The sequence below is a fragment of the Tripterygium wilfordii genome, chromosome 13, assembly GCF_013401445.1.
Source record: "Tripterygium wilfordii isolate XIE 37 chromosome 13, ASM1340144v1, whole genome shotgun sequence".
Classification (NCBI taxonomy): domain Eukaryota; kingdom Viridiplantae; phylum Streptophyta; class Magnoliopsida; order Celastrales; family Celastraceae; genus Tripterygium; species Tripterygium wilfordii.
Genome location: NC_052244.1, coordinates 12,813,023 through 12,833,580, shown reverse-complemented (window position 1 = coordinate 12,833,580; position 20,558 = coordinate 12,813,023). Strand labels below are relative to the sequence as shown.

The 20,558-nt window shown below is 38.6% G+C and overlaps 5 protein-coding genes across 18 annotated transcripts; all 5 read right to left on the bottom strand.

Moving 5' to 3' along the window:
* Positions 1–51: 51 nt before the first annotated feature.
* LOC120013065 lies at positions 52–3,763 on the bottom strand. The gene is made up of 3 exons (XM_038864696.1): positions 3,381–3,763; positions 3,067–3,282; positions 52–452 (listed from the first exon to the last, which is right to left on the bottom strand). Exons 1-3 carry the CDS (start codon positions 3,615–3,617, stop codon positions 369–371), a joined length of 537 nt encoding a protein of 178 aa, XP_038720624.1. The 5' UTR covers positions 3,618–3,763; the 3' UTR covers positions 52–368.
* A 452-nt stretch (positions 3,764–4,215) lies between these two features.
* On the bottom strand, positions 4,216–6,310 carry LOC120011752. The gene is made up of 3 exons (XM_038862862.1): positions 6,023–6,310; positions 5,279–5,617; positions 4,216–4,783 (listed from the first exon to the last, which is right to left on the bottom strand). The coding sequence occupies exons 1-3, from the start codon at positions 6,308–6,310 to the stop codon at positions 4,286–4,288; spliced, it is 1,125 nt and encodes a 374-aa protein (XP_038718790.1). The 3' UTR covers positions 4,216–4,285.
* Positions 6,311–7,119: 809 nt separating this feature from the next.
* On the bottom strand, positions 7,120–10,945 carry LOC120013002 (splicing factor 3B subunit 4-like). The gene is made up of 8 exons (XM_038864595.1): positions 10,687–10,945; positions 10,078–10,166; positions 9,882–9,938; positions 9,692–9,754; positions 9,536–9,601; positions 8,872–8,958; positions 8,502–8,595; positions 7,120–7,885 (listed from the first exon to the last, which is right to left on the bottom strand). The coding sequence occupies exons 1-8, from the start codon at positions 10,838–10,840 to the stop codon at positions 7,386–7,388; spliced, it is 1,110 nt and encodes a 369-aa protein (XP_038720523.1). The 5' UTR covers positions 10,841–10,945; the 3' UTR covers positions 7,120–7,385.
* Positions 10,946–11,764: 819 nt separating this feature from the next.
* On the bottom strand, positions 11,765–13,461 carry LOC120013001 (pentatricopeptide repeat-containing protein At4g36680, mitochondrial-like). The gene has a single exon (XM_038864594.1). The coding sequence runs from the start codon at positions 13,365–13,367 to the stop codon at positions 12,150–12,152; it is 1,218 nt and encodes a 405-aa protein (XP_038720522.1). The 5' UTR covers positions 13,368–13,461; the 3' UTR covers positions 11,765–12,149.
* Positions 13,462–14,334: 873 nt separating this feature from the next.
* On the bottom strand, positions 14,335–19,961 carry LOC120012332 (splicing factor U2af large subunit B-like). Of its 14 annotated transcripts, none has more exons than XR_005471247.1 (13): positions 19,697–19,961; positions 18,740–18,987; positions 18,507–18,614; positions 17,781–17,851; positions 17,043–17,113; positions 16,913–16,960; positions 16,720–16,779; positions 16,547–16,607; positions 16,340–16,452; positions 15,772–16,218; positions 15,501–15,639; positions 15,163–15,381; positions 14,335–14,874 (listed from the first exon to the last, which is right to left on the bottom strand). XR_005471247.1 is itself a non-coding variant. In XM_038863702.1 (13 exons), the coding sequence occupies exons 1-13, from the start codon at positions 19,838–19,840 to the stop codon at positions 14,737–14,739; spliced, it is 1,698 nt and encodes a 565-aa protein (XP_038719630.1). In that variant the 5' UTR covers positions 19,841–19,961; the 3' UTR covers positions 14,335–14,736. The 14 variants fall into 14 exon arrangements, 13 of the variants coding, with proteins under 13 accessions (XP_038719630.1, XP_038719631.1, XP_038719633.1 ...); XM_038863702.1 differs by having other exon boundaries at positions 15,163–15,230; positions 18,507–18,596; XM_038863700.1 differs by having other exon boundaries at positions 14,367–14,874; positions 15,163–15,230; positions 19,697–19,960.
* Between the last annotated feature and the right edge of the window lie 597 nt (positions 19,962–20,558).

The following is a 20,558-nucleotide window of genomic DNA, read 5'->3' as shown; positions in this document are numbered from 1 at the left end:
GTTTCAGCTTATATCATATCTTGCTAGACGGGGCAGCAGTAGCAGATAATAAACTCATGAACATTAAACAATTTCATATTCAATATGACAAACATTCATATAACAGGGATCTGATGAGAAATTCTCATTCAAATCAATCTGCTAAAAAAATTGTTTTCTGAGTTCACCCATTCACAGACAGTAAACATTTTTGAAGAATGAGAATCTAAGTCTAACTAAATACATAATTTGTTCCTGTAGTAAAAACATAGAGAACTAAGTATGGTTTCACCCATCACTACCTCTCACACATTTCAGGTAGCCAATGAGTACTGCTGAGTACAGAATAATTGGTGATTTTGCCTCTGATCCTGAACATTCTCTCCTCATTATCGACGACTCCCTGTTGAGCTCACTAGCACCCCTCTGCCCTTGCCTGTTTGCTTCGGGTTCTTGCTTATTTCCCGTGCACTCTGACATTATATAAGAAAAATGGACAGAAAACTGCAGTTAATATCCACAACAACAATACATCAACCACTCATATAATGTAGTAAACATATTATATTAAAATGGTTTCATTATCTGGTAAATTTTAAAGCTCTGCAGCTAGAGAGTGTTCATGCTCAGGGCCAGCATATGGGGCAGGCAACCGTTTTGCTCCAACCATCAAACAATGTATGAGCATGCAAATTGTTTCTTAGACCAGGAGCAGTCGAGCAAGAGATGCGAAACTGTTTCTTCCTTCGACTTACAAAGAGTCAAAGAACACATCTATTAGTAAAGAAGCAGCCGCTTCTTTTCAGATTGTCAATCGTGAGAATTCAACACCCCAGTGCCTCCCAAAAAAAGGTGGACACCTTAACGGGGCGGGAGGTGTGCCGCACACAACTCCAAGGCAGGTCCGGGAGTATTCAATTTATTCATTGCTAGTCCAGCATTCATGAGCAGAGATACAGAAACGAGACAGGGTCGGAGACACAGATGATGGAAAATGCTTCATTACTCATACAAGATATTATTCTAGTCATGGCTGAAATCCTAGGCATAACAGTGATTCATTAGTATCAAATAATTTTCAAAAAAAAACAAGCAGGCGTTGAGTTCTACAACTCAATAAAAACTTAGTTCCAAAACCTTTGGCCAACTAGAAGTAGCTTCAAAATGTACATTGAATGAGCTCGTGTCCCTGCCAATGCCATTTTTATCTAAAACTGACAGATTGAAGGAAAATATAGACAGCCAAATGAATGATGCAACCTTGCCATTTGTGTTGTTGAACTTCTACTGCAAGTTTCAAACAGATTTCAACAACACAAATATCTTTGATCACATTGGAAACCAAATTGGAAACCAAACAGCCCAAGCATTAGGATTTCAACCTTAAATCAAATTTCATGATGCAACCTAGCTATTGATTAAAAAAACAGTTCAATTGAACAATGAAATTAAATAGATTTTGGAAACACATACGTAATCAAAATGTGACTTTGGAAATCCAATCAAGAATGAGTTTAGGCTAGGGTCAGTCAAACATCAAATATGTAAGCTTTGCTCAACACTCTCATACCCGTGATCATACAAAGCTTCAGCATGATCAGTTCATTACATTACCCAAATCGTGCCAAGTCCAGCTTCAAGGGAAGCTATGCTCATTCGCTAGGCGGTTACTCCCAATATAACTTAAAGATGTTTGACTCCTAATTCCTAAACAATATGAATTTTAGAGTGCGAAGTTAAGAACTACACAAGGGAATTACCTACTTTTCAAATTCACATGAGTAATCAAAGGATCCTAGTGTCATCAAGATTTCTGACAAATCAGAGAGTTTCCAGAAGACTGTTGCCACATGATCTACTCCTTACAAGGAATCACTTACCCAAAAAAATTACTTAAAAGGAATCCATAATGATTGCATAACTTGTATCTTAGTATAATTAATTAGAAGATGAACAAACAAGGCCTAACCAAAAATATAATTCCACAAGAGAAGCCGAGCCAAACCATGTTATCTCTATTGCAAATCTTTGAAAAAAAAAAGTTCACAACGGCAGGTCAAATAGAAGAATGTCCAAACATTCCACTTTTCCTCATTTCATAAAGCAGAAGGCCTATAAAAAAGACCATCACTTTGAGTACGATAAAGAAATTAGAAGTCCTGACTAGTTCCTATAGATTAAGGATTGATTAAAACATCAAAGAGAAGTCCTGACTAATTCCTATATCAGTTGCACCGATATAGCAGGAGCTTTATGAACACAGATGAGCACTGAGAAGCACTCCTGAGGATTTATTCTCAGTTGACTAGCGAATACGGACAACCGATTATCATAATTCAAAGGAAGAGCCGAAGCTCGTGCTTGTATATTCCATTGAAGCTGGATACCAAAAACATGGGATAAATGATAATGTAAAATGTCTGCTCACACTTAAACCAAATCCTTTTTTGGTAAGACTCACATAGAAATATGCTACTGATATGAGCAAAGCTAAAGCAACGATAGTATTTATATCATTCGTAGGAGCGGATAACTTCCCCTAGGTAACTGTGTGAGTTTCCAAGGTAAAGTGCTCCCGATCAATTTGAAGCAAAAATAAATAGAAACATGATTCCAAATTCCAATAAAGAAAACCCATAGATTCAGCATCTATGGAGCACTAGCACAACTGCGAATGCAATTAAACCACTCTTACCCTAAGACTCCACAACTTGCTGGACTCAGAAACCTAGTAATGTTGCTTGCACTAAAAAATCAGCAAATACAACAAGGAAGATCTTTTGGCAGGCTTAACTATTACCATTTGCCAACATTCATCAAAAAATAAATTACAAGTCGCAAAAAATTCTGTCTTGAAATATTTTCAGAGCCAAATAAAATTCATGCCGTGATTTTCTTTCTCCTTGCCCTTTTTCTAGTCACTATAATTTTTCATTCCCCATTCAAACCAAATGCCCCTCATCAGAGGGCATATATCTAACATGGAGAAGTTCATCAACAAAATTAATAGAGCATATTTCTAAGTTGGAACTTGCAAATCAACTTTATGTTAAACAATCAAGTTAAGCGAAAACTCTAAATCCTCACCTTTGATTTGACGGGAGGGGGATCGAGACCAATGGACCGCACAGACATCTTAGCGATCTCAGTGATTGCCGCTTCCCTAACCTCAGGGACATCACTGCTCAACTCCTCATAAGCCACCTCAAAAGCATCTCGCCAGAACCTCGGTAATCTGATCCGTCGACTGTTCGTATAGACATCCCACATATGCTTCACCACCGTCTCCCTCTCCTCCATTTCCTGCAATTTACAAAATCTAACGCCCAATCAATCAATCAACCAAGACCCAACCATACCCACACCACACTCAGAAAAATAAAGGAGACGAAAAGACTGACGAGAACGTCAAGATCGTCGTGGATTTGAATGTCTATGTCGTCTGATAGACGATTGAAATTTCCGGCGGACCAACGTAGGGTTACGGTCCCGGTGAACATTGACCAAAATGCGAGTAGCAAAATTGCAGCTAAGGCCCAGAACTTGTACCGTCCTTTCCCTAATACACTCGAATCTGAGCTTTCCTTCTTCATATTCATTGCAGGAACTGTTGTAGGAAGAGAAACGTCATCGTTCATTTGGATCGAATATGCAGTTTCGCGTACGGAAACTGGTACTTGTTTGATTTCAGTGGGAGTATGAGATTCGACTCTCTAATTTTGCCCGAGCAAGAGAGTCGATCTTGAGGTGCGAAAGGGATTCCTTTTGGAAGGGCCGATTTCAATGACATGTTTTGTGGGGTATGGACTACGGGTGTACGCCCTTTTTTTTTTTAAGCATGGTGGCGATTCCAACCATACATATATCATTTTATTACTCTAATTAATGACTCGGGTATTACGGATATAAACTATTATGGTTGGATTTTTTTGTTATTTTTCTTTTATAATAATCGACCACCCTATCAATTTGATCGTCAATTCAACTGGTGACTCGGGTGTTAGGGATATAAATTATTATAATCGGATTTTCCCGATTTTTTTACATTAATATAATGATTGACGATTATTTTTGTTGGTTATAAATGGATATTTTTGTTATTTTTTTTGAAAATAATCTATCAATTTGACAGTGAATTCAATTGGTACGATTTTAACACCTATTGTGAGGGGAAGAAGGTTTAAGATAAGCAATTCTCAAAAAATTTCTCATATATTGAAAGAAAGCTTTTCCAATTAGTATTTACAAGAGCTTTTGTTAAGAACTCATGTCTTGTGAAAAACAACATACTTGACCTTATATCACTTCAGCTACCTCGTCTTTCATTTTTAATTTCTGTAGGAGGAAGAAACTGATCCTTAGACAAACCCCATACGTTGAAATCTACATCTTCAATCTTCCACTTCTCTTCCATCTCCTTCTTGTGGTTGGAAGATTGCTCTCCATATCTAAACACTGTGACTTTTGTTCTTCCACTGTGTGCAATGTTAACTCCATCAACACACTTGTAATCTTCCATTACCGACTCAGTGCTGGTTTCCCAGAAGACGTCGTCGTCGTCGTCTTCTTTGATTCGCATTCTTATCAGCCTCGAGTCCTCGAATTGAATCAACAGGCCGGATCTCTGGCTGAAGTATCCCCAGATGGTGTGGTGAATGATCTCATAGTTGGAGCCGCTCTGTGCCTCGCGAACCGCTGGGCTGGTCTCCAGCTTAAGAATAAAGCAGTCTTCGTTGTCTATTATCTTCTCACCTATGCATGCTGCATCTATGAATAGATTGGCTGTGGATCTTGGATCCAAACCCTGCCATGGTTAAGTTACATAAATCTCTATTGTAAATCTAGTAAATATGAAAAAGAGGAAAATCTTGAGTTTATTGGGCTCGGTTCATTGTACTGTAGATTGTGATCAAGAACATATTCATCAGCATCCTCTACAGCTATGATACCTAGACTCTTCAACATACCCCACTATACCTGTGTCAACACGACACGAGTATGGGATACGTATCCGATGCTTCAAAAAATTGCATTGGAGGTAATATATAGCATTAATATTTTTATCTAATAATTCTAACACATATTAAGATGACGTACTCACGTACTTATATCATTGTTTTGGACGCTGTCTTTTTTTACAGATAGTTTTGGATAGTACTAGGTACCCGTATCCTAGTTTTTGGACGATGCCCACATATCCATCAATTTTCAAATTGAAGAGTCAGACACTTAAATAGGTATCAAAACCCAATACTCATACCCGAGTCTAGGTATACATATCAAAACATGGTAAAAGTACCTGTAAAAATCTGCGCAAGGGTCTGGGAGGACCCTTTGAGATTGGTGCTCGTTGATTGTTTGAATGTCTCCATGAAATCTTGCCATTGCTTCCACAGATTACCTTACATCCAGACACAATGAGCTCCAGGCACCATAAATCAGGATCTTTTTGCCAAAGCACAAACCCACCGGCTTCCTCCGCGTTCTTCACACTGATTGTCTCATTGGCTTGATAGAATTCTGACGCCTTTATCTTCACTTGGCCTGTCACACACATACTATGCACTGAATTCAATGCTGCTTGCCCTCCGGTCGCTGCTACGTATTGTTGAACAATGTATTTGGCTGTTGAAGCTTGCTAGAAAAATAAATTCTCATATTGTTATTAATGTAAGAACCCAGGATATGGAGAAAAGTTTGAAGGGGTAATGCAATTTTTGAGTACTAAAAAGGTAGCTGATTTCCAACTCAGTTATCAAATGTTCATACGCTCCAACTTGAAAACTCAAAGTTGAAAATTGTTCAGATATACATACACGGACATATTTCTCACTGTTCAGTTAGATTTCTTATATTGTTTTTTTATGTCATATCAGCAGTTTGACTGCTTGAATAGTCGAAAATCTATCCGAGTATACGTATTGGATCAATTTTCAACTGTAGGTTCTTAAGTTAGAATGTTTGAACATACAATGATCGAGTTGGACTTGATCAACTCTGTCAATGACCAAAAATTGCATTACCCAGAGTTTGAGCTCCTTACAATGGAAGAATCTCTCAATGGTTTGTGAACAGAGTGGCCAACTTGGACCTGAAGGGGGATAAGAGGAGATCCAACAAGGTAAAGGAGGAAGCGTAGCTCGTTAAGGCGTCTGGCGATAACTGGCTGCGACCATTTATCAGAAGTTTGAGCCTTCATCCATGTGAGCATGTTTTGCCAACGTAGTTGAAGATTGCTGCCCATGCTAGTCAGCATCTCATCTGGTATTGGGACCTCCAGGACGGTCTCAAGCCCATCTTCTCTGTCAATGTTTGGACAAAGTTTCCTCATCTATCATATAACAGAGAAAGAAAAAGAAAGAGAGAGAGAGAGAAGAGGGAGCTAATAGAAAACCAAGGAATCAACAAGAAACTTGTAGCTGGGCATGCAAATTGGAGATTTTGTATGAGGGTGTCCATTTTGATAGGAGTATTTGTGGTTAGAGTTTAATTTTGATCATCAGTGACCTTTTTATTTTGGTTAAATGACCGATATAGTTGCTTAAGAAGAGAAAGTTCAAAGATATGGTTTACCATAAACAAATTAATATCAATACTATTGTGGCCAAGTGTTGAGTTTTGGCTCAATCGGGTGGGTAACTTTTTTGCGTGGGGATTGGACGGCCCGAGTTTAAAAAGAGAAACTTCGTAGCGTTGCATAAGAGATGTTTTACCATAAACAAATTAATATCAATACTTTTGTGGCCACGTGTTGAACTTTAACCTAATCAGGTGAGAAATTTATGTGCGTGCGTATTTGACGACCCGAGTTTAAGAAGAGAAAGTTCGTAGCTTTGCATAAGAGGTATGTTTTACCATGCACAAAGTTCAATCTACATATAATTTTGAGCAATATTTTCAATGGAAATCTTTTTAAAATGATAAAAACATTTAATTGCATATTGGCATCATGCATGTTAAACTTGCACATTTTTTGAGAAACAATTACCATGACTGATCACTCACATATGTATTATTATTGTGCCATATCAATAAGTTACGTGGATGCAATTTGTTGGTAACGAATCATATTACAGAGTAATGGGCCATGTTAAAGCCAGTGACCTAAACTCAGGAGTTTGAAGTACCATTGGATAAAAGTTACCCAGAACTGAAATCGCCAAATTTACTAGCATCTGGTATAGTTTGACAGGAGATGGTAATATCTCATGTTGGTTCACATTTCACTTGATTGCATGAAAGCAGTGAGAACCATATTCATACCCGGTTAAGAGAAAAACTTTCAGGTGACCTAAACTGCTTAACAAACCAACCAAATGTCCTACAAATGCAATGAACGCACAAAAAACATCATCGAGAACATAGATGGCGTTGCGTACAGCTTTCCCAAACGAGTAGTCAGGTCTTCAAACAGAAGGCGGGGGAGGAAGTGCAGGCGCATTGGGTGGGGGTGGTGGCATCGACATTTGTGGAACAGGTGGCCTTCCTCCCTGGAGTGGAGGCGGGGGAGGTGGCCGCCAATATTGTGGCTGGACTCCCATTGCCATTGGCTGTAGGGGAGGCCTTGGAAAGACCATTCCCTGCGAGGGAGGGGGTGGCGGCATTCCTCCAAGTACATGTTGACCCATGAACTGGGGTGGGGCCATCCGCTGTGGAGGCTGTGGCTGCCAAGCTGGCTGTCCTGCCATATGCATGGGTGTGAAGCCGCCACTCTGTGGGGGCTGAGGCCGAACAGCATGCATTGGAACTTGAGCAACTGCACCATCTGTAAAGGGGCGTGGAGTCATTGGTGCACCCAATGAACCATTTGCCTGAGGAACGTTAGGAAGTGTTGGAGGTCCACTTGCAAAGAGAGTGTGGGGCCGACTCTTCTGGGCAGTCGGATTGCTTGCAGCCAAGACTCTCTCTGCATCACACAGATACAAATGAAAAATATTAATGGAATAAAACAGACAGGAGTCCCCACCAACCAAACATAACTCTCCATTAATTTGAACATCAAAGTGAACAATACTACAACAGTCACTTAAAGGGACAAAAAACTATCAAATGAGAAGGCAACTGAAATACAAGGAATAATTTTCCCTTCATTTTTTATATTGTTCAATGGGATAGGGGGCTTCGAACCCCTACCTAGGGTAAGGGGTGAGCATCTGCATCGGTCGGTTCAGTGCATTATCGGACATATTACAACCAAACCAAAATAATTTATAAAAAATAATATAAATACAGATGGGTTAATTTGATCTATTTGGGCGTCTAGGAACGTATCCATAACTGAAATCAAAAACCAAAAAATCTTTTACTTATGACCTAACCAACCAACCGTATTTATAAGATTAACCGAACCTAACCGACCAAATTAGTTTGGTTCAGTTCTCTTCGGTTAAAATCGAATAATGCTCACCCCTACCCTGGGAAAGGGTGGTGAGAAACCAAGTAACCAACTTCTGAACCAGTGCTGCTCCTTAAAATACATGGAAGAAAAAGGTGTAGCAACAACTCAACATAGAAAAACTCACCTGCTGGTGTACCATGACGCTCGCCCTTAGTGTCCTTCTTATATGCGTAAGAGACAGTTATTTGCCGATTGCAAAGATATTGGCCAGTCATTGCCTGCAGAAATCAAAGGAAATTATTAAATCAGATCTACCTAATAAGCAAAGTGACATGCACAGTTCGATCAAATGCAAAAATTAGCACTGAAATCATCCAGTAGTAATCCTAAAATCATGATCAGTACAAACTGAAATCCTGAACCAACCATCACAAAACGTCACAAACACCAACAGAGAGAGATAGAGAGACAACTATAGTCCTTTTACTACAGCAATGGATATTTCTGAAGCAGACTAATAATAAAAACATGAACTACCTATAAACAAGACATACCTCAATAGCTGCATCAGATGCCTCAAAAGAATCATAACTAACGAAACCAAATCCTCGGGGATTTCCAGTCTCAGGATCTCTCATTATCTGAGAAAAATGGGGGGAAAAGAAGCAATATATATCAGAATAAAATAGCTAATAAGCATCACACTTCCATAATTTGATAGTGTACACACAATTTTTTTCTTTGACAAAAAAAAAGGTAAATATATTACATCTCAAAGGAAATCTGCCAGGCATAATAACATACATCTAATTATTTTTCAATAACAAAACCTATCTCAACATATGGAAGATAAGTTACAGCTCAAAGAAAAAAGAGACTGGAAAGGTTTTAAATTCGTATACAATGCCAAACTGGGAACAATAGCATCTATATGTCACCAGAAAGAGAATGATCAGCCACATTCAAATTCAATGACACAGGATGATTTAGTTGCGTCAAACGGTAGATCCTCCCCTCCAACCCATCCGGGCAGGGAACAAAACCCCAACCATCCATACAAACCAACTTCCCCTTCTCCCCATTATTCCTAAATTTTCCTTCAAGAAAAAACTAGGCATCCTCAGTGAACGAATGGAATTCATAGGAAACTGGTCTATAAAACTTGACACAACCTAATGCAAAATCAGATGCTATTGGTAGGAAAATCAGAAGCATTACCTTGGGATTTGAGACAATCACTCCAAATGCACTAAAGGTATCATATAAAAGCTTCTCATCAACATCCTGCAAGATGTAAAAGTGTTAGTCACAGTAGAAAACAGCATAGAAAATATACCAGCAAGCGTACGCTCTCAACAAAATGAAAATACTTACAGGGTCAAGGTTGCCAATAAAAAGATTTGCCCCAACATCCAAGGTCTTCTTATCTTGGGATGCCTGATAAAAAGCAGAATGAGAACAACAAAGACTTATGAACAACCATAGGGACCTCTGAAAGTACAGCTAAATAGATTATAAAGCCTAATCATGACAAAATGACAGCTGGGACAATACAACTCCATACCTTGTTTACTCGTATTGGTTTCCCATAAAGCTTAATCATGTTCAAAACCTTGATCGCCTACCTCATTGTCAATGAGGGCAACAGCAATTTAAAAGAAAGAGAAGTGAAATGAGTATAAAAACCTTCTGAGTAGAACAAACAATTAAATAAACAAAAGAATACAAAACACATACACCCATCCACGAGGAACACTTACATAGTCAGCATCTTCCTCACCTCGGAACTCAACAAAACCGTATCCTTGATGAAGGTTTGTCACTCTATCTTTTGGAACGTAGACATTAACTGAAAACTCATAAAGGAATGCGGTTAAATCCTTCCACAAGAATTCGAATTCAACATACACAGAACATCGAGAATATTATATTAGAAAAAATGTCTATTCGATGATTTATGATAACAATGTTACATCAAGTGCATTGGTATCCAATAACATAAGTCCAGCCAAAAGAAGGATGACCTAACCAATAACTCACCCGAGCAGAAACTGCTCAACCAGAAGCACACAAAGTGATGCAGAGATGCAGAGCACAATCAAGTTAGAAATTGATGAATAAATGAACGAATTCGCAAACCTAGATGCACAAACTGGACAAAGGAAGAGGCTAAAATTCAAGAATAAACAACAAAGCGGAAGTTTCAAGCATTAGAGAAAAGCATATGAGCAATTCAGATTATGGTGACAACTGACAAAAACCCATCTCAAGCTTGAATTTCCATCTATTGGGGTTGGAACTAAAATAAAAACATAGAAAAATATCCGTACCACCATGTCTAAAATTAAGATGAAGAAAATTGAGCTTACCAACAGGACCGGCTTGAACAAACAACTCCCACAGTAACTCTTCGCTGACCTGAGGATCCAGATTTCCGACGTAGGCGGTGGCGTCTTGGTTCCTTTCAGCCGCGTGCTGACCGAGTAAGTTCGCTCCCACTCCTGGAGCGATTCGAGTCGTCATTATTGCTCCCTCTCAGTTATCGTCACTAAGCTAGAAACCCTAATCCTCTACTATTATGCGTCAATTGCGTCGCTCTAGGGATTCCGTTGTACAGGATCTGTCGTTTGTCCAATTCCGGTGGCCCATTTAATTTGTTTCGGCCCATTTATGAGTCGTCATTGTTACGCTTATATTTTCCAAAATTTTCACGTTCTCTTTCCTCCCTTAACTTCTGGACAAGCTATAACAAATAGATTCACTGTTGTTGCGGACACACATATTAAACAGTTCATGGAATCAATCTCTGTCACTGTCTCTCTCCTGATGATAAGTAGAACTGTGATGGGTCTTAAGGACCTTTTTCACCGGCTTTCATGGACAACCACACAAAGTGATAACTTAGTTTGTGAATATCTATGGGCCAAATCAGAGATCCTAAGTTCGATTCACATTGAGAGCAATATCGTCACGCGTTGGGTTTTGACTCAACTTATCATGTCATCAAGTAAGATATTTCTACGCACATAGAGTATTTGTCCATATCGATATCCAAAGTACAAACTTTTATAATATCGTTTTCGGTTTTAAAAAAACCTAGAAGGACAGGTCAAACAAGTTGCATAAATCTATTTCTGAGACCATCTACATTTGCAAAACCTGAAACTCTTCGCATGGTCAGAGCTCTAAACTACTTATTCTTTATGAATCATCTAGGTTCTTATAACAAATGATAGAACAATTCCAAAGAATGAGTAGCAGTCAAGAACCCCAGTCAAGATCCTTGGGGTATGCATTATCCTGAAAAGCATTGCTCAGCATAAGTAATGAGTTGAAATTCATCATCTGTCCAGGGAAGCAACTCATTTAGGTTGGTCTGTTCCAGTGTTCCCAGCTTCTATGCCGGCCAAGGAGTTTGGGGACTAAAGGAAGCAAAAGGGAAAAAAATGCACTGAAAAGCTCATTATCAAAAGGCCACTCGACCGGAAAATGCAAATACAACTATGCTTCAAATCAACTAGGAGATCTAACAAACAGTTGATTAATCAAAATAATTGTAGTTTTTACACATCCATTGAAGCCCAAAAAGTTACTTAAGCGCCATGCTTCATATAAGCTACCAGAAACTAAAACTTAAATAAATAGAAGAATTGAAAAACCTATTTGAATCGTAATGCTCCACAGCGATCCATGAGTCTCATCGTAGCTCAAAGCTCAACATTCCATCGAGTCGAATCATCTGCAACTGCAAATCAAAGTGATGAAGAGATAATATCTCAAGCACCTCAAGACAATAGCCCACAGGTATTTTCACCAATACTTATGCTGCAGCTTATTTTTCCTCTGCAGAAGCAGAGGCAGTGTCAGCAGAAGCCAAACCAAGCTCCTGCTCAACTTTGCTCCATGCCCTCAGTAAATTATGAGGAAACTTCTTCTTCACTCTTCTGATCAATCCTTTAGCCGCCTCCATTTTCTTTGCCTTCACCAAGCCCTCGACCAGAATCTTCATTGTAGTAAAATCTGGAATCTTATTCCACCTGACACTCACATTGAAAACTGTGTACCCAGTCTCATAATCCCCACTCCTACAAAGATAACTTATCAAGGTCCTAAAAGTTGCTGCATTGGGTTTACAACCATTCTCCTCCAATTTCCGGTAGACATTCTCTGCTTCCTCCATCATTCCACTCTTACAATAACTAGTCATCAAGTAGTTGTAACTAATTGTATCTGGTTTCAATCCAGCATTAATCATCTCCTCAATCAATTCCTTCACCTTCTCCGGATCTCCACACTGAGCATTCATCATCCTCACATTATGTGCTGCCACATCCAGCTCATAACCCTTCTTCACCCTCTCACTCCATAACTTCTCTGCCTCCTCACTCTTTCCCTTCTTATACAGAGTATCCAATACAGTAGTGAAAGTTACAGCAGTCACTTCCACGTTCTTCTCCTCCATAACATTTAAAGTCTCAATTGCCTTCTCGGATGCACCAGCTTCACTGTATGACTTGACCAAGATCCCATAAGAAATCTTATCAGGTGACAACACGTACTTCTCAGGAATTTCAACAAACAGGTTCGGAACTTTATCATATAGCTTTGACTGATTACACGCAGATAGTAAAGCATTGAAAGAAAGAACGGTTCTCGGAGTACCTAGAGAGTCCATTTGATTGAAAGTAGTGAAGGCTTTATCGAACATGCCGGCGATACCATATGAACGAATGAGGGTACAGAGAAAGGGTTCCTCAGTAATTTTGGGGTCGGATTTGTGGGACTCAATAAGAGATTCGACGTCAGAGAAACGCCTTGCCTTGGCAAGACGGCGAACGGTGAATTCCTGAGCGTAGCGAGAGGAAATTGGGGAAGAGTAGTCTTTGGAAACGGAAGAGTATATTTCTAGAGCCTTGTCAGGATCGTACTCGGACCTGAGTCTGGATTTAGCTTTGGAAATGGAGATCGAAGACGGAGGTGTGCCAGCAGCGGCGGCGGCGGCCGAGGTAGAGAGATAACGGAAGTTGCGAAGTCTGAGAGCGGATGACATCCTTGTTAATGTTACGTTAGGGCGAAGAAAGATATTTGGTTAGGGTTTTAGTAGAGTGGAGGCCGTGAGCAGCAGAGTGTTGCGGAAATAACGGCTCATTTGGGGTTGGTATTTTTCTTTTCACCCTTTTGTTTGGTTAATTTTAGAAGGGTGAAAATAGTCACAAAAATAATTTTAATATTAAAAAGACTAATTCTACATTTCTAGCTTTATTTCAGACCAAATATAATTATTTTCACCCATGATTATCATACTCGTCTCACCCTCACACATAATTATAAACTAAAATACCTCATAAATTCCATTCTAGGGATAAATATGTATTTTCCACACAACGAAAAAGACCCATTATTTTAGCATAACAATAAATAAATATCATTTTAAAAAATCTTTATTAACAAATAAAACAATATGTAATTTCGATATCCATTTCTTTTGTTATTTTGGGATGAGTTATTAATCTTACTAACTTTTAGGACTTAAAAAAATTACGTGTAATCGTTTCATTCTAAACCCCCAATCCCCAACTCACCCTATGAGAGAACAATCCATTACTACGAGAATCAGCGACCAAACCAAATCAGGATAATCTCAGCCTCTATTACCTATCAAGTAAAAAGACAAACAAACCCATTTATTTCGGCATTCTATTGCTTTGCAAAGATTATACTCCCTCCATCTCATTTTAATTGTCCTCTATTCCTTTTTGAAATGTCCCAAAATGTATGCTCATTTCAATTAATTAAAACTAATTTCATCCATTTTTCTCAACTTATCCTTATTTACCCTTAAATTGAAAAGTTAATGGAGTGAATTCCCAAAGAGTCATTGACATCTTAATTGTCCTCTATAAATGAGAGGTATAAATATCAAATTGAATGGAAATAATGTAATCTTTTAAACTATGTGTAAAATTAAAGGAAACAATTAAAATGGGACGGAGGGAGTATAACAAAAAACAATCACATTTTGGTCTTGGGCCCAAAAGAACCCATTATATCTGTTGAATGTCCAAAGAAAATTAGTTCCACAAGCAAGTCAGTGATACAGAAGTTAACTGTTACCCAAAGGGAAAAAAAATAAAAAATAAAAAATAAAAAAAAGCTAATCACCAAAACAGCGGAAGATTCCCAGTGCCGTCATTGAACATCTTTAGCTACGACATACTCCTAAGAATACTATAATACAAGCAAGTCGAGTGACACAGAAGTAAACTGTTACCCAAAGGGGGAAAAAAAGCTAATCACCAAAACAGCGGAAGATTCCCAGTGCAGCCATTGAACATCTTTAGCTACGACATACTCCTAAGAATACTATAATGGTACCCCCAAGGCGAGAGCATCCGGGCATGTATGCTTCAACAAACTAATTAATTTTCATACTCTCCCAGAGCAAACTTATTCTCAGGAAAGAAGACTGCCGCAACAGTATTCCCACCAAATTTCCTACCATTCATTCCTGTCCTGGCCTTTGTAGCACCTTCAGCATCTGCATACTCCAAGAACACCTAGAAAAGAAAAGATACATTAGCAACAACAATTTACAATTTTACATCGTGTTACAACAAGTTCTCAAAAAGACAGAAGGGAAATTATTTTGAAAACCAAAATAAATTTGTAAGGTATGCAAGACCCTCTAACAGGCCGAAAATCTCACACTTGGATTCCCCATATTAATTTACAATCATCAAGTATACATCAACAAAGTTCAGTCTCCTTATAAATTTATAAGTCAAAAGGCCAGCCATATTAAACGAATAACTAATAACCAGGGGACAAGTGAATATCAAACTGACCTTCCCAACACCAGGTGATGGTTCGCCATTTGGGTTTGGGCGTGGGATGACAACATTCACCAATGTACCTGCATATAATGTACGAAAATTTGGAATCCAGAAAAAGTTCAGAAAAATTAAGAAAATAAACTCAGGTGACTATAGATAGAGGGCTAAGTAGTCTTCTGTCTGTGTATGTTAGGCCCGATTCTTTATAGCAGAATGTGGGACTACATATGGCTGTAAAACAGAGATATACACAAAGAAAACAGGGAAAAAAATTAATAAACATGACAGAACTTCAACTACAAAAAGGTTAAAGATGAAAACAGAAAGTTTCCAATGTTCATAGTGCTTACCAAATTTGCCACCTTCTTGCCTCATGTCCTCCAGAATGTCTTCATACTCTTCATCATCTTTGAGCTCATCCTCAGATACTACTTGGGTTAGGCACACAACCTTAGATGCTATTATAGAAGTGGGCTGTAAGATAAGCCTCTGGAACACAAGCGCAGATAAATGTTCAACGAGTTGCAGTAAATACCAAAACCAATAAACCATAAAGATAAATTATGATTTTTAAAGAGATACCAATGATATGCTGGAAATAACAAAAACTCAAGAGTCTACCTGCAATGCAATCTGCTGCTGTGCATGTAATAGTACATTCTCTTGCTCAGGTTTAGGTTGGGTAGTTCCCTGGTTTGCACGCCTGACTGTGAGGGTCTTATCACCCATTTTAATACCATTCAGAGCGGCACAAGCTATATCTGTGACAGAAAGATCTTGATAGACACAAAATGCATAGCCTTTAGAATTCCCGGTTTCTCTATCTTTTACTAGATCGAAACCTCGGAGGGGACCAAAAGATTCCAACAACTCTCTGATCTGTGCTTCTGTGAAATAATACGGGAGTCCACCCACAAATATGCGGTCTGGACCTTCGAGTCCACCAGTAGAGCCCAGAGTGAGACCAACAGCAGCCAAGTTAAGATTGGGATTGGGCTGGCTAGGACCAAGAGTCGCAGCAAGAGAAGGGTTGTAGTCACTAGGCCTCCTCACCTTAACAGGTGCTGCCTGAAAATATATATCATTAATCTAAAGGTCAGAAAAAATATAACATAAACTTGGATAAAACAGTAATGCACAGAATACACCCATAACTTATTTGAGATGATACAAGGAAAATCACCATTACCTCAAATATGATCCCATCTAAAGCCATTGCATTGCTGGCTTCCTCAACTGATCTCATCTCCACAAAAGCAAACTTCTTTTCATGGTTTATATATACGTTAACAACAGCATCCCCTAGGCATAACAAACGAGAAAAGGTTAAACACATTATAAAGCCAACAAGGAAGATGACTATTTACTATTTTAATAAACTGAAAACTGATTGTACCTGGACCAGCAGTGTTTCCTCCAATTGCAGCCATAACCTGGCTGAAAAAAGTTGCCACAGACTGCAGTAGGAGCACAAACATAAAAGGTCAGAATCTGAATGAATACCAAGTCAGTCAAACATAAAGAGAAGTAACAATAACAGATGGAGATGAGATGACACGTGCACATAACCTGTTCATTTGCTGTGGGAGAAAGCCCTCCAACATATACTCGCCGAGCATGCCTAGTAGCCTGAACCAGAATAAAAAATTACAGTGATGCCTAACACACTATAATCTAGAATCATAAATACACATTAGAGAACGTAATCTATATTACATTGATATAAATGGTTGGCTATAATGAAATTCCGATTCATGTCTACCTGTTGGGTCATAGCCTGTACTGGCATTACAGGAAGAGCACCAAACTGCTGCACAAAGGAACAAAACAGACACAATTAAGTGCACATCAGAGAATTAATAGTACTGTAGCACAAATGAGAATATAATTACCTGCCCAGTTGCTAGAGGAAACATGTTTGAGAACATCCCAGGTATAGCTGGGTTAGCACCAGGCATCTGACCTGCAAGAAAATAACCACAAATTAGAATGGCATCAACAATCAACTTCTTATCCAGCATCAATACCTTCCAAAAAAAAGCCTTGCCTACACCTTACCCAAAGAACCAAAAAGCATAGCCTAACCTCTGTTTTTTTTAAAGCAAAAGGTATAGCCCAACCTCTACCAATAAATTTTATGCGGAGTTAAAGTAATACTTCACATACAAATTCTGGAGGATAATATTTGCAAGACTGCCAAAAACAGGCAATAGTTGCCAATTGAAGTCGAATGATACCCATCAAAAAGGTGCATGGTTCCTCCTTGTACATAAAAGCTACAGAGACAGCTCAGGCCCATTGTCAGCACAGTGGGGCAAGTAGCCCAACATTGCCTTCTTACAACAAAAGACAGAAAGAAGCAAACAAAGAAACACCAAACACAAGAAAAAACCAAAAAAAACTCAGTTCCAGAATTATTTGAGTAAGTAAACCATTAAAATAACAGTAAAGCACATCCATAGACCACATCTTTAAAAAGGTTATGCAGGAATAAAAAAAAAAGAAGCAAATACAGCTTACCAAAACCAGACCAGGTTATTCGATACGAACTTTCCACACTATATAAACAAAAACAAAAAACAACAGTTAAAATATACAAAACTATACAAGTACATGGAGACCACATGTACCTGCTGCAGCGGCAACACCAGCTAACATTGCTGAGGCAGGAGGTGCCATGTCAAAACCACTAATTCTTTTGCTGCAAGTGCATATGGTTAGAATATAAAGAAAACACAGCCACAGTATGTATAAAAATACTGAAAATATATTTCAATCTTTAAAAACATTCAGCACAATCCAAATTCTGTCAGTTATACATATTGCTGGGTTCCTCACATCACGTAAAATACCAACAATGTGACATATGATTCCCTTCACACATTAGGGGTGAAAACAAACTATTACCTAAAGAATTATAGACATCTTATGAATGTTCTTCACAAACAAATTACTATTAGACCACAATAACTAAAAGAAAACAGAAACTTATTAGACCACAACAAACATATCCACCCAAGACTTTACCCAGCTTAAAAGGGTCAACACGGTTCACAGCAAGTACAATAAAAAATTTCAAAAACCAGAGACTCTGCTCAATCAGGTCCACTGATTGATATTTAAGCTTAGGAAAATCATTCTAAGCACTGCAAAACTATTTACCCCCTCCACCACCAATCGCTGTGCCCAGAATGAAAGTGCGAATGTATTAATAGTGTTTTTCTCTAAGGAATGTATTAATAGTTGAAAGCAAAGGAAAATGTTACGTAATTGATTCACCCAACAATGGAATAAGTGAGCAAACAGGGTAAGGGACAATAACAGCATCTAAAACCTTAAAAAATCTTATAACCAACCTTTTTGAGCGCGACCGAGACCGGGACCTTGACTTTGACCGGTGCTCAGATCTACCCCTTGACCGAGATCGGTGCCTGTGCCTTTCCTCCCTATCATAATCATTCCTTCTGTTCAGACAAATAAATCAAGTATGAAGGGTGAAAACATCTAACATAGTGATTCATAGTATGTCGGACTCAGAGATGAAATTGAAATCAAATATAAGTGAAAACAAATACTTCTAGTTTCTCACCTGTCATAATCTCGGCTTCGAACATAATCATCTTCATCTCTATCTCTTCCACGCTCCCTCCTGTCACTACGATCCCTATGGCGATCCCTATGATGACTGTCACGATCCTTGTCTCGGTCCCTCTCCCTGTCCCTGCTTTTCTCCCTATCCCTGTCCTTACTTCTTTCACCATCCCTGTCCTTCTCACGTTTTTCTCTATCCTTCTCCCTGCTTTTGGAAGATTTTTTTTCATAATCACGAGACCCATGCTGCAGTAAATTCATTTTGTTAGTGAATACAGACAAGTAAAGATACAGAACATAAGTTTCACACAAGCACTGGCAGTAAAGAATGGGAGTCCTAAATGCCACTTTCAAGATGTATAAATGAACTAATATATAAGAGTGGTATTAAGCCCTAACACACACATGGTACTTGGAAACAATGGAAAATTGAAACCAACAAGTCACTGGGACTGGCCAGTTATCAAAAGTTAGAAAGTATGTGAACGACAACAGCAGGCAACCACCTCAATTCCCAATAAACACCATAATGCTCTTAATAGTTTACAGCTTCGCGAAACGTAAGCTTAATAGCAAGCCCTTGGGCTATAGACGGACAAAACTATCGAACCCATATCAAAAATCAAATTATCATGCGACCATGTCCATGGAAATCCAAATTACCCCCGGTTCATCTAAAGCAAAAAACCCTAAAATCCACAGTTAAAACGTACAAATCTGAAAATAATACAGACGATGCAGGCTAAACACCTCCGATCACCAATACCAGATCCAAACGATAAACAAACTAGAAAACATAATTCGAAGCCAGAAGTCACACTCCATTCTTCCCAATCGAAAACCAACCCAATATCCACTCCATGAAATCACTTCCTAATCAGTAAAAAGCAGACACTCTAAAGAGATCACAAGCAAATAACAGATTCCGATATGCGTGGTCGCATATCCACAAAACCTGAGATTTGGAATCGCTGTGATCATCTGCACCGCCATGGCTGTGGCTGCCAGCCCCAGGCTGTGGGGAGGATCCAGCAGGGTAGTTGTTATCAAATTCCTCACCATCCCCGTTCCCTTCGTATCTTTCTTCGTAGCCAGCCATTGCCGAATGTCTATCTCTATTTCACTTCCTCGGTCTCTTTCGTTCTTCTCTCTGGCGTATGAGCTTCCTCTGCAACGGATACTAGAAAGAGCAGAGAATTCTAGGGTTCAAAGTGATAGGGGGTTTCTCGCGTTTTATATTGAGTGACCGACGTGGAATCTAATCTTCTTCACGGAGAGGGGATTTTTTAATTAAAAAAAGGGTTTTCGGATATATATATATATTATCTATCCGGTATATTTTAGTGAAATGCATATTATGGTAAATAAATAATCAATATAAAAAAGCTCAATATATTTAACAAAGAAAATCTGAAAATATTTCACTAACTCATTTACTTTGAAAATAATAAAAAAAATTATGAGCGAAAAAAATAAAGTTTTTGATAATGTTCAATTTTATTTGGTTTTGATTTGTTTTAATTGATAAAAAAAATAATCGTATCAAGCTCATTTTTAATTCCACGAATAAAATATTTTAATTTCAATTCAAAGTAAGAAACAAAGAAAACTATGAGATGATGAAAAGAAACAGGGCATCCGTAGATGGCCCAGTAGCAGTACAGAACAGACAGAGACAAGAAAGTTAAAGAGGGAACTAAACACACAGCAAACAAAAACGATGTGAAGAGGGAAAACAAAGGTAAAGCTAGAGAAGAAATATAAAGGAGAGACAGAATTCAGCAGCAACTAGATGGCGTGAAGGTTGAGCTCCATGT